Consider the following 12772-nt stretch of genomic DNA (forward strand, 5'->3'; position numbering starts at 1 on the left):
GCTGTTAAAAACATCCTGACACCCCAAGTCAACCTCAGTTGACTGCTTAAATGATAGAGTCTTAATTCCCTTTAGGCACTTGCTAACTGAAGACTTGCTGCAGATACTAATGGAGACAAAAAAACATGCTGATGGAAAATCCTATATTGACACATGGAAAAGGTTTTTTAGTGTGGTGCCAAGAACATAACCATCCATTCAGGGCTAGTTGTTCTCTGGTTTTACAATATTTGTGTGAGTTTCCATCCTGTGGCCTTTCCTACTCCTCCATCAAATTTCATTTGTAGGCCATTTCACCATGTCTGCCATGGATCCTACTCTGTTTATTCTCAAATCTTTTTGAAAGGGGTATTGCACAAGACAACTCCTAGAAAAACTGTGATATCTCCTTAATATCTTCATTTTCTGTTGGACAAGCTAACACTTGCTCCTTTTGAACCAGATAACCTAACTGACTTGAGGTTCTTTATATGGAAAACATTTTTATTGATTGCTCTGACATCTGAAAGAAGGGTATCTGGGTTGTATGCTCTTGTAGTGAGTCATCCCAGTGTCATTTTCCACAGAGAGAGGTTTTCTTTGAGAAGTAATCCTCCTCTTATTTCTAAAGTAGTATTTGAGTTTACTTTAAGCCAAACTATCCATCTCAACATTTTCCTTCCTGAACCAAAAAATGAAGAAGGGATGCACTGTATTTTGGATGTCCACAGACTACTCAGCATCTTGACAGCACTAAGTATTTCCAGATCTTTGGATCAGTTAATTTCTTGTGAAGGTAAGAAGAAGGGATGAACTGTGTCAAAGGAGACTATTTCCAAGTGGTTGTATAAGGCTATTACCTATTCCAGGCAGCATCAAGGCCCCACTTTACCAGGACCTTGATTTTATCTGTGGCTTTTTGGGAAGGATTGGATTCTAGAGGTATTTTAGAAGCAGCAACTTGCTTCTTTACACATACCTTTACAAAGGTCTATAAGCTTGATTCTTTCTTTGGATTTAGATCAGGCTTTGCCAAGTCCATTCTCCAGGTGCCCCTGAACTCTTCTCATTCCACCTCCTAAAATTTGTAAGCTGTGGTAATTTACCCATATAGCTTGTACTACTGCAGCAGTGATGAATATGAAGAACACAGTACATTTGTGTAAGGAAATGTACCGTAACAGTGGATGCTGATCACTGCTGCAGTAGCCACTCCTTCTACTCCCTGTGTTTCTTTATTGTTTTTGCCAGGGTATGGACTTGCTGGTGCTAGCAGCTTCCCTCTGTTTTGGCTTAACAGCTGTGAAGGGCTTGGTGCCCAAACATGTCTTTTGAGTCACTTCAGTTCAAGCTGACACACTGGGAGCATGGAAGGTGCTGTGAAGCTTTGGAAGCTGGCTGGCTGATATCTTTACGTATGTAACACACGTAGCTTAGGCTAATGCAGCTGTGATCATTTACTGTTAAGCTAAGTTCACTTCCCAAATGCAGTACCAAAGTACAGTTTTGTAAGTGTCAAGCTTAGAGCCTGTTGGAATTCCCATGGCAAGTTTGAAACTAATGTTTGGCATGAAAGCTGCAGCTCATATTACTAGAGGATGTGTTGTTTTTGCAGTCCATTGAAATATGTGGCATAAACTCATGCAGTGGATGAGCATTTGAAATTAAAATGGTTGGTGACTTATTGTATTATTTGCAATTAATTTGTTTTTGTTTTGTTCACAGAATAACCAATACAAAACAGTAGAGTATGTAATACATGCTGTCAAAGCTATCTGCAATGCTTTGGATGGTGTAGAAACTTTGGCAGTCACTGAAGCCACAAAGAAGTTAAAGAGGGCTGTCAACCTTCCATCTGCTAAAAGTGCTAAGGTTAGTATGAGACAGAAGTGTTCTTTCGTACTGGACTGTTAAATAATTTGTTATCCACTTTAAATGTATTGCATAGAACATACAGTTTTGTTTACACACAATGTATTTTTTCATGTTCTTGTGAGCAACAAGAAAGTTTACAAGTTTCAGCCATGCTTTTATGTTAAGTTTCTGTTAAATTTGTTGAAGTGCATGGATATTTTTCATGATGAAACTCCTCAAATTGGTGAGTTTTTCACTCAGGATTTTCTGATCTTTTCCCAAGGTTGTTTGATCTGGAGTTGGTTTATATAAGTTATGGGGTGTGGGAGAAATACAGCCCCCACAACCCCAGGAAATACAGGATGAAAAATATTTGATTCAAAGTTTTATATGCTATGAGTTGTCACTCAGTCAAGCCATAGGTAGCCAAGTTAGGTAACAAAAATAAGTTTGAAGTAAAAATAATATTTTGGGTATTGTATAATGTTTCTGCAGCTTGGTGTGGACAGGAATGCAGAAGGTAAAGTTGGAGAATACTAGGCAAGATTCCCTTCCATTAAGAAGCAGAAGTCCAAGAGCAAAGCAGAAAACATTGGTATAACACAGAAATAAATCAGAGAAAGACATTTGTAGAGCTACTATTTTCAAAACATAATGAGAAAGAATCTCTGAGGAGAGGCACAGTAAACATATTTGTTTTCTTACCTTGTTACCAGTTCTCTCTCTGTCCCAACAACAGTGGTGGTCCTGTACCTGCAGTTTTTTGAATATTGAGAGGTGTGCAAGGCTCTCGTATTAAGTCAGCACTACTGTGAGCTTTCTTTAAGTGCTTATCAATAGATCATTGTTGCAGTAGGGTTAAGACGCAAGGGTTATATCCTGTGAAGGATATGACTACTGGTCAGTATTGAAAGCTTCAGGGCACCCTCCACATGCACTAACTGCTGATGGACTCTAGGAACGCTGCATAAAATCACTGGTTAGGATGACAAAGCTTCAGAAGTTTCTTGATGCCAAAGTGCACTTGCTCTCCCTGCGTGGTTCATGGGATTTGATAGTTGGCTCGTGCTCCTTCAAGGCTGGGCTATTTTTGGTCAGAAGAAAAATTTAGGCAGGAAAGTTTTACTTTGTAGAATATCAGTTGATATTTTGTGTGAAAAACTAAAAAAAAAAAAAAAAAAAAAAAAAAATCACTTTTCCTAAAAAAAAAAAAAAAATACTGGGACTATTAATGTTTTTTGTGATTGTTATTGCAGTTTCACAGAGACGGAGAATCTTCTGTCAGAAGGCTTTGCTACCCTCTTTTTAGACCCTTCTTTTCAGCTAGCCATGGAGCAGTTATCTTATCTCTCTAGTTCATTCCTTCCCCATCCACAAGAAGAAAGTTTTTCTGGACAGTTTAGTGTGCAGGCTGGCACTGCCTTAGTCCCCTGATAGAGGACTGCTGTGGCCATCCCTTGATCCTAGGACCAGTCACTGTCTCAGAATCCCACTAGTGTAGCTCCTTGGGAAACTACTAAAGACTGGGAGTTAGACTATTTTCTGTGTCTCTTGACATGATCTGTGCAGGCAAAGGAGAACCACTCCTGTTTGTCTCTGAGGAGGGTATGATCAGTGTCTTACTGCATACCCATGCTAAGGTGCTTGATTTCTGGGCAAGTGCCCCTGCCTTGAGTAGTCTTTCTTCCGTGGGTCCCAGAGGAAAATAAATTAAAACGATAAGCATATTGCTTTTCCAGTTTCTCACTATGTATAGAGAAAACACTGTGGGCTTTGCTAAAAGTTAGTCAAACCTTTACATTTTTAAGTCCTGTTTCCTCGCTAAGTAGGAAAAAAAGCATTTCCTCTCCTCCTCACTCTGATTCCCAGTCAGAAGAGCAGGCACTGAAAGGAGAGAGCAATCCTCCAGAGAAATTTCCTCAAGCTGAAGATTCAGATTCTACAGAAAGTTTTTCTTCTGCTTTCTCTCCAGAAGTGTTGCCTTTTTCCTGAAACTGTAACTAAAATGAAATATCTGTTTCAGTAGGAGCAGAAAAAATTCTAGCATCTCAGAAGTATTGTGATTTATTACAGATGGATTTTCCTCAGCCTGCAGAAATTTATCTTGTTTTACCAAAATTGGAGGATGTTTAGCAGCTTGCAGTGTGCCTGACAGTCACCTTCCTCTACCTGAAAAGTGTGATAGATTGTACAAAGTCCCTCAGAGACGCAAAAACCTGTTTTGTAATCTCTAAAAGGATCCTACAGTTTTCTTATACAAAGCCGTTTGCTGCCAAAACCAATTCCTTCAGACGGGGGTGGGAACATTTTTGATAGAAGAATAATTGTTACTTTATCCTTCAGAATTCTGAGTTGCCAGGCTCATGTTTTTATACCTTTACTGGTCTGTTCCCGCGGTAGTGGTGCTGCGGTAGCGTTGCCGTCTCAAGCAAAACGTTGTCCCGTTCGATTCTCAGCTAGAGCGTCTTCTGTGTGGAGGCATGCGTGAATAGGCGTGCCTTCGTTGAAGGTTGTGCGTCAGGGCTGATAACTCTGCACGTAAAAATCCACTACCAAACATTAGCGGACCGGAGTTCCTCTGTGGCGACCCCTAACCGGGATAAGCCACAAGACACAACAACAACTGGCCTGTTTGAGAACATGAAGTTAAGTACTAACCTCCCTCCTTCAGAGGTTAAACATTTCAGAATTTTGTAATTGTCAGCTTCTCAGGTAATTAGGCACTCTGAAGTGGTGATGGTGTATCCAGAGCAACTGCTACTGGATCAGTCATGAGAAGGTTTTGCTTGGTCATGTTCACAAACTTATCAGAAGTTGTGATTTTAAATTCTACCGTTGACAAGAGTTTTGTTTTGCACTTCTGCTGCTTTGGTACTAAGAATTGATGAAAGAGGAAAATTTTAATTCAAGGAGGGACACCATAGATTTTTCAACTCACCTTTTTCTATGTTCACTAAAATTCCAAATCAAGACAATTTTACAGGAAACAAAAGCATCTCCGCAAGTTTACAGCAAACATAACTTAAAAAACAAAATTGCTTGGATGCTCCAGTAAAAGACGAAGCTTCCCAGAATGGTGGACAGTCCAAAAAGTCAGAATAACTATTTTGCCTATTCAAGATTTCTTCCCTTATCTGTCCCAGAGTCTAGGTCTGCATTTTCCTGTGTGGCAATAAAACAGTCTTAGACAAATGGGTTCTGAGAATAATTCCAAAAGGATGCAGATAGCAGTGGGAGTCCCTCCCTCTTTTTCAGGTGATTTCTTCTCAGTCTGCAAAGTAAAAAATTCTGTTCCTTCCAGTTCTGGAACAAGTAGTATATCTAGGGGTTTTGCAGCCATACAGCCAGGTTAGACAGGGAAATATTTTTCATGAATCTTTCTGGTGCCGAAAAGAAGGAATTTGTTGACTAGTACTTGCCTTTTCTTTTCTCAACGTCAGTGTCAAAGTTCAAGATGCTGTCCCCCCAGTCTTTATCCTCATGCCACCTCGGAGTTTTTGAATTTAGACTTAAGTTGTTTATCACATACCTGTTTTCAAAGAGTTCAAAACATTTTAAGATTTTCTTTATCTAGCTTTCAGTTCCAGCTTTCTGTCTTATCCTTTGATCTGCCTACTGTGCATCAAAGATGTTCCCAAAGTGTATGGCCCCAGTTATTGTGCATTACAGATTGCAAGGCATTCAGAGTTTTCTGTTGGATTATTGTGTTATATTTGCAGACTCTTTCCAAATGTCAAGATTCTCTGATGTATGAGTCCTCTGCAAGTAATCACAGATAACACCACTGTAATATGGTGAATAACTGGGGGGGGTGCAAATCTTAACCCCTTTGCAGACTTGCTGCAGTATCCTGGGACATAGCAGCTCAGCACAATTTGACCCTCTAGGCTTCTTGAATGCTGTCAGAGCAGACCCTCAAGAATGGAAACAACCCAGGAGTGAACTCGCCAAATCCATTTGCTTCCATCCCCAACAGACAGATTCTGCTCCAGGATTCCTTGCAAACAGGCCTGAAAGAAAGATGCTTTATTTTCTTGTGGTCTGAAATATTCCTTTATGCCTTTCCACCTGTATCCAAAAAAATTTATACAAATCCATAAGGGTATGGTGACTTCTCTTTGGCCCAGGCAACTGTGGTTCTCCCTTTCTTGAAAATAATGAAGGGCAGTTGCCACAGGTTTCCCCATAGGATAAACTTAGTCATATAAGAAAGGGGTTATTTGATACACCCTCAAATTGGAAACTCTTCAGTTGACTTCCTGAGTTTTAATACATTTTATGTACCTTTTTTTTCTAAGGGATAGTGTTAGGACTATGAGAATGTTAAAAACAAACAAAAAATTATTAGCCAGAGTTGTTAACTGTGAGATGGAAGCTTACATGTGTCATAGCTAGATATTCTCATAACAAAATGGTAACCTGTCAATTACAGGATTTAAGTCTTGGTCTTACATTATGACTAGATACTGAAGGACAGGATAGTGGAAATTATCAAAATGTTAGGCACTGGTAAATTTGAGGGCTCTTCCTGAATCTTTGTGCATTCCATATTGACCTGACCTAAGGATGCTAAAATTGTCATTGTAGTGAAAGAGATCGTCACACACTGAAATTATTGAAAGCTGGACAGTCTAGATGTATGCCAAAGCATGTGTCATAATCTGGTAACAGAAGAGTATTAACTCTAAAGTTACTCTGATTTAAGTGTGTGAAAAGGGGTCACATAGAATTTTACTACAAATTTTAACAGTGTCAGAAATATGGAAGGTATAGTTGGCGAAAAATGATACTGCTAATAATATTGAGTGTATGGAATATGTTAAATTGTCTAAGAATAGTCAGTCTGTTGTGCTCTGCAAAACTAATTGTCACGTCTGAATTGATGGCAGGGAGATGCAGAGACTCTAGGTTCAGGTAATCTGTTTCCTTTTATAAAGTCACAATGTTATATAAAAAGATGACATTAAAAAAGCATTTGAAGTAGTCCGCATTCATGGAGGAGGGAACTGTATTTCATTACTCTAGCAGATATACCAACTTGTTTGGAAAGAGTTCATCTTTTTGCTGCAGTTCCCACTTTAGTATATGAAATAATTGGGAAATAATTTCCCTATTTAAAGACTTGGAGTCCGTGAGATGGTGGTAATCCTTTTAGTAGATACCTTACTAGTGTGTGGAGAGGAAAGTGCAAGTGAAAAAGCCTACACATGCACCACTGTGTAACATAAAAAAAGAAGGGGAGCAATCACCAAGCAGATTCAAGCATGCAAGTCCTGAAAATGCATTTGTTTTTCTTTTCTTTGAGTTTTTTTTTTTCATTAAATTGAAAAGTCTTGAAAAATGTGACAAGGGTTCAAATAGAGACAAGAAGCTGCCACATGCAAGAAGAGCCTGGGAAATAGTGTGCGCAAGTAGTAAAATCAAAAGAGCTGTTGTGTATTATGTGCGAGTAATAAACTTTTATCAGAATGGATGCTCTGTTATTATTAGTTTAGAGTGTAAATGGCCTTGCAGGTATTGACAAAAATAGAATATGGAATTATATTACAAAGTGTAGAGTGCAAATAATGTCATAAGATGTAAATTGTGATAGAAATGAGCATGTGAACTTGACAAAGGATTTTGTGAAGGTTGCTCAAGAGTAAGCGGCAAAGGAAAATGACAGTAATAATGACTGCAAGAAGTCCTGTAATAGTGAAAGAGGAGGTAGGAAAAAAACAGTAGTGGTGTACTTGTAGCAAGGGGTTATTGGCAGAGAATGGGGTTATGCTGGCATGTGTTTATATTCCACCTCAAGCTACTATTATGGATCATAAGAGAATTTTGGAGAAGTAAGCTTTCAACTGGGAATACCATTTCTGAAGGGGACTGGAACCGGATTTGTAATAGTGAAGATGTGTCAGGGGAAAATGTAACAAAAGACAGCAGATTTCTGATGAGGTATATGCAAGTATTTAGTAGGGAAGATAAAAATTTACCAGGAGCCTTGACAAAATCTACATACTCCCCAACATACAATAACTGCGCTAGACTGGATTGGGATTGCATTTCACAGGGACATATGTATTTCATTGCAGAACTTTGAAACCCATCCCATAAATATATAAAATCATGAAACAATAAAAGCTAAGATAAATTTGTAGGATAATGGTGTAAAAATTAGATGCTGTCACTTTCCTAGTTATTAAAAAGAAAGAAATTAAGGAATGGATAGCGAATATAATTCAAAAGTTATTTGGTAAGATGGATCGCTAGTGTGGAATAAAATGAAAATGGATTTTAAAAATGTGATAGAAATAAGAGAGAAAGAGATGGTAAGAAAGTAATAATTTACAGCAGGTGAAAAAGGTTGAAGTACTGCAGAAGACGGGAAATCAAACAGAAAAAGAAGAGGAGTAACCTTGGCATGCTAAAGGGAATACAAGTGTTATGGTGACATGCATGAGTTTGGGAAGATTGCTATGTCAGCTATTTCTTTTTTTATTGACTACTACACTTTCATTTTTACATACCATGCAATCCCCGTGCATGTTAAACTTGTTATTTTGGCAGTGATTCCTGACAACCATTATATAACATGGTTCTGCATTACTAATAAACTGACCTCATACAAGATAATCAGTATTTTAATTTAACTTTCAATAGCTTGACATTGTTAAACATACAAATCCATATATCACGATCAACTATTCTATCTAGTCTTAATCTAAAGTTTGATTTGGCATTGCTGTTTAAACAAAAACAGTGAAATACACATTAACTGTTCACAGTATAATTTGAGATTAGGAATTAACTTGTGAACCTGGCTTTATTTTCGTTGTTTTGCAAATCTTAATTAGACCAGTGACTTCACACCTCCTGTGGCAGTTGACTTCATTTAACTGCTAAACAGCTTAGCTGCATTGTTCCATGTCAGTGTCTGCTTCAAGCTCTGTTTCCTGTACAGAATGCCATTCAATTTTTTTTTTATACCGTTGAGTTCTCTTTCTGATTTCTTATAGTTATTAATTCCATATCTTTAATATCAGTTATTTTTTCTTTTACCTCTCTTATTGTTGGTTTAACCTATTTTTTTCTATTTCCTTGTTATGGATTTCAGAGCCACTGTTAACACTACAGATAGCAATAATTTCACCGCTTTAGTACTTAGTGTTTTATACCTTCTCAGCAAAAACATCTCTATACCAAGTTAAATTTTCTTCCAAGTCTAACACACATTATATTGGTCATTTCTGAGCTGAAGCCACCCCGTACATTCCAAAATATATGCTCCTGAGAACCGCTCTTCTAAACTGTCACATCTCAAACTTGCGCTTTTGTCTATGGAGATAATTTTTCAACTCTTCTCTGAGTATACAAATATTTAAGCAAATATTTCCATACAAAAATACTGTACTCTGACGTCCTTTTCATTCTTCCTGGGATTGGATCTGATCTGACTTGGCCACTTACAGTAGACTTTAGATTAAGCTGTTGAGTTCCTCATTCTACCCATAATGCTGTATTCCATCCCCATTGCCTCAGATCTTATTTGCTGCCATTGTGGACAGACACACGTTCTGCTCTTGAGCGCAATACACAGATTTTCTTTTAATTAATTGTTAAATCTTGTATAGTTCTTAAACCTTGTTAGTTTTTTTTTTTCCCTATAGCCTTCCTCTTAGTGGTCATTGGCTTTTAGGAATTTATTGCACCTTTTCTTGACTTTCTAGTAAGTTTTAGTAGTCTTCGTACCATTGTTGGTACTTTCTTTACCTGTCAAGTATTTCCTTAAAATACCATAGCTGTTTTTTTTTTCTTTCTTTCCTTTCTTCTTCTAGGCTATTTTTTGGCTAATATCACTTTTCTTTCCATAAAAAAAAAAATTGTTGATGTTCTTCATGTTTCACTGTTGCAGTCATCACATTTGAGTTATCTGCCTGCAGGTAGCCCTCAGCTGGCCTGAATACCAGAGTCTTCGGGTTTCTGCATTGGATGCTGTCTCGTCTTCCATGACATCAGGTCGTCAGGGGTATAAAACATGCAGCCGACGCGATTACACCAGTCTTTCTTGCCGTGCGGTGCCCGAAGCAGAAGCAGTTTACAAGTGCCGGTCGGCCGACTCCTGAAATTTTCGTTTTTGAGTTTCAGATCCGAAGTCTTAAAAAAAAAAAAAGTACCCAGTTGTGGATCCTTTTTCTTGCTCCAACTGATGTCAGTAAAAGTTAACAGTGGTCTTGCCTGTGGAAAGCAAATACTTCAGAGATTTTCATTCGTACTGCATCCCCTGTTTTAGGTCCAGACCACGACACCCCTCGCTGTCTGTTTTGTGCCTTGTTCAATCCCCGAACTATTCGTTGTTGGGCTGTTTTTGCAGCCAATTACTTTCGTACTCTGAGTACTCCGAAATTGCTTCGTTAAGCCATCCGACTACCGATCTTCTGAAAAAACATAAGGATAAAGACATAGACAGACCACATAGGTCCAAAACAGCCGACGATGCTTCCGTTAAGCTAGTCGTCAGTCCGCCAGTACTCTGTCACTTTTGCAGCCCCTGATACCTGCTACTTCAGATTCACAGGCCACTACTGAGACCCATTCAGAGTCCGCTATGCTGCAAGACGCTTCTTCGACTATGGAACCTGCGGATGTCTCTACCTTGGATGGCTCAGGAGCCACTGTGCAGGCACCGGCATCTGAGGGTGTATTCAGGCCTACAGACTTGCATTTTAAACCGTCATCATTTCAGTCCAGAAGTTCCGAATCCCGCAGGCTTAAAACTCGCACTAGGCCTAGAAAACAGACGACCAAACTACAAGCTCATGCCCATATGCCTCAATAACAAATGCTTAGAATGGCTGAAGACCTCATTACCTTAATTAGGGGAAGCCAGCCTTCCCCCTGTAAGAGCCTTAGAACTGAATTTCTTACTGATTCTTCTGATCAGAAATCTGATATTTCTGCTCCTGATTACCAGATTTGCCCTTATCTACTTATGAGGATTCTGATGCAGAGTATTCTATTCCCTTTGCTTCCCCTCCAGAAGATTTTTCTTTCGATGAAACCTTGCATACTCTTAAGGAGCAGAAACCAACACAACGGCTCAGGGTAAGGAAAGGTGCAAAAACAGCAGAATTGTAGAACAAACAAAATGCACCAGTCTTGCACTAACAAACTTGTATTTATTTATAACTGAAATAATGTAACAGGTAAGCAACGGATGTACCAGGCAGAAGTCAAGCAGAGAAATGCAGCTACTATAGCAACGAGACACAATCACCAATTCTTCCAGTAAACAAAATACTCCAAACGGAAAATGCAGGCATCAAGGCAGGAAAAACACAGTCACAAAGTCCTCCAGTAGTAAATTACAATCCAGGATATTTATTGTAACAAAAGGTAAGCGCTTTCGCAGTTAAGCTTCATCAGACCAAATACAAAAAGCTAAAATGCACTCCATTTAAACACATAGTAATAAAGCACTACCCAGTCGTAATAGTACAAAAGGGTATAAAATGTGAGAAGTTGGAAACTTGTGAAATATAAAATGACTATATTAAACTTAAAAATGCTTGAGTCGACGTGACTTTAAAAAGGGCTTCAGGGATGTAGTCCCATTCAGGCCTGGGGGTCTTTCAGCATTGAGTACAAGTATCCATTTCTGCTCTGCACTCAGTATAGTTTTCAGTGTCACTTCCTCTGATGTTGACTTATGTAACCTGTATAGCTAAAAATCTAGAAGTGTGTATGGTCCATCTGCTTAACATGGTTTGCCAGGGCATTAGTCTCTTTTTGATTAATGATGTCCCTCCTATGCTCAAGGATCCTGTCCTCCTGGTGAAACTTTGCATACTCTTAAGGAACATTTTTGCTGGGAAAACCAGGATTACTTTGAGTCCAAAAAGAGGCTTAGGGAATTCTTACTCCTGTCCCAACACAGGCCTCTAGCTATCCCTCCTGTTCTGGACATTGTAGATGATGCTTTCTTAGAATCTTGCCTTACCCCAGACACTTTACCTCCAGCTCCCAGAAAACCTGACTGGTATTAGAGTACCTGACTCTCACAAGTTACTCTTCAAGAATCCTTCTTCGGATCCAGAGACCATTTCCCAAGGGCCGAAAGGCATTAAGGCTACCGCTGCCAAAAATCCTACCCCTTCTGATGGAGATTTTTGAGCCCTAGACAGATTGGGTAAGAAGGTATACACTTCTGCTACTTTGGCCATTAGGGCTTTAAATTGCCAGTTTCATATGTTAAAGTATCAGCAGCATATTATGGGACTACTTAAACAGAAAATTATGTGGATTCCTGACTGTGCTGAACACAAAGAATTGCAGGATTTAATGCATTCTGCAGAACAAGTTGGTAAACATACTTTGCAATGTGGTTTTGACGCTTTAGAAGTATCTTGCAGGGCTGCTGTCACTGGGTCTGTACTTAGAAGGCATGCTTGGCTTAAGGAACAAAACTTGCCAGATCATGTTAAAGCTAAATTACTGGATGCTCCCTTAAACCAAGACCAGCTTTTTGGCAACAAAGCAGAAGTCCTCAAAAGGATGGAGGAAAAAGCTAAATTTGTGCAAACTGTTAAAGATTTCCTACAGGTACAGCCTCCCAGATTTATTAGGCATTGGCCTTCAAAGAATTGGTCCTTTCCAGTCTCTTCCAGGCCTTCAGTCCAAACCCAGGAACAGCAGACTACCTAGGTTAGTCTCAGGCTGCGCACAGACCTAAGCAGTGGGGGGCTCCCACTTACAAAGCAGGGAATAGTAAGCCACCCCCTACGGAAAAATGACACAATGATTTAACCTTAACCCTTCCAAGCACTGCTCAACTACCTGCCCCCTTAGGAGGAACTCATTACCCAAGATAAATGGGTTTTGAGCATAGTCTCCCAAGGATACAGATTCCATTTCCACACCCTACCACTTCTCTATCTTCTCAGTAGCAGGGCTATTC

The 12772-nt window shown here is 39.2% G+C and overlaps 1 protein-coding gene across 1 annotated transcript in view; it reads left to right on the forward strand.

Annotated features, from left to right (window-relative positions):
- Nucleotides 1–12772, forward strand: part of PIK3C2A (phosphatidylinositol-4-phosphate 3-kinase catalytic subunit type 2 alpha) — a gene marked incomplete in the record, with an annotated part of 1553204 nt that overhangs the window by 385951 nt on the left and 1154481 nt on the right. The window contains 1 exon segment of the mRNA XM_044082088.1: nucleotides 1705–1851. Coding sequence (XP_043938023.1) covers nucleotides 1705–1851 — 147 coding nt within the window.

This window comes from Protopterus annectens, chromosome 9.part0 (genome assembly GCF_019279795.1).
Source record: "Protopterus annectens isolate FY-2018-M chromosome 9.part0, PAN1.0, whole genome shotgun sequence".
Lineage (NCBI taxonomy): Eukaryota > Metazoa > Chordata > Ceratodontiformes > Protopteridae > Protopterus > Protopterus annectens.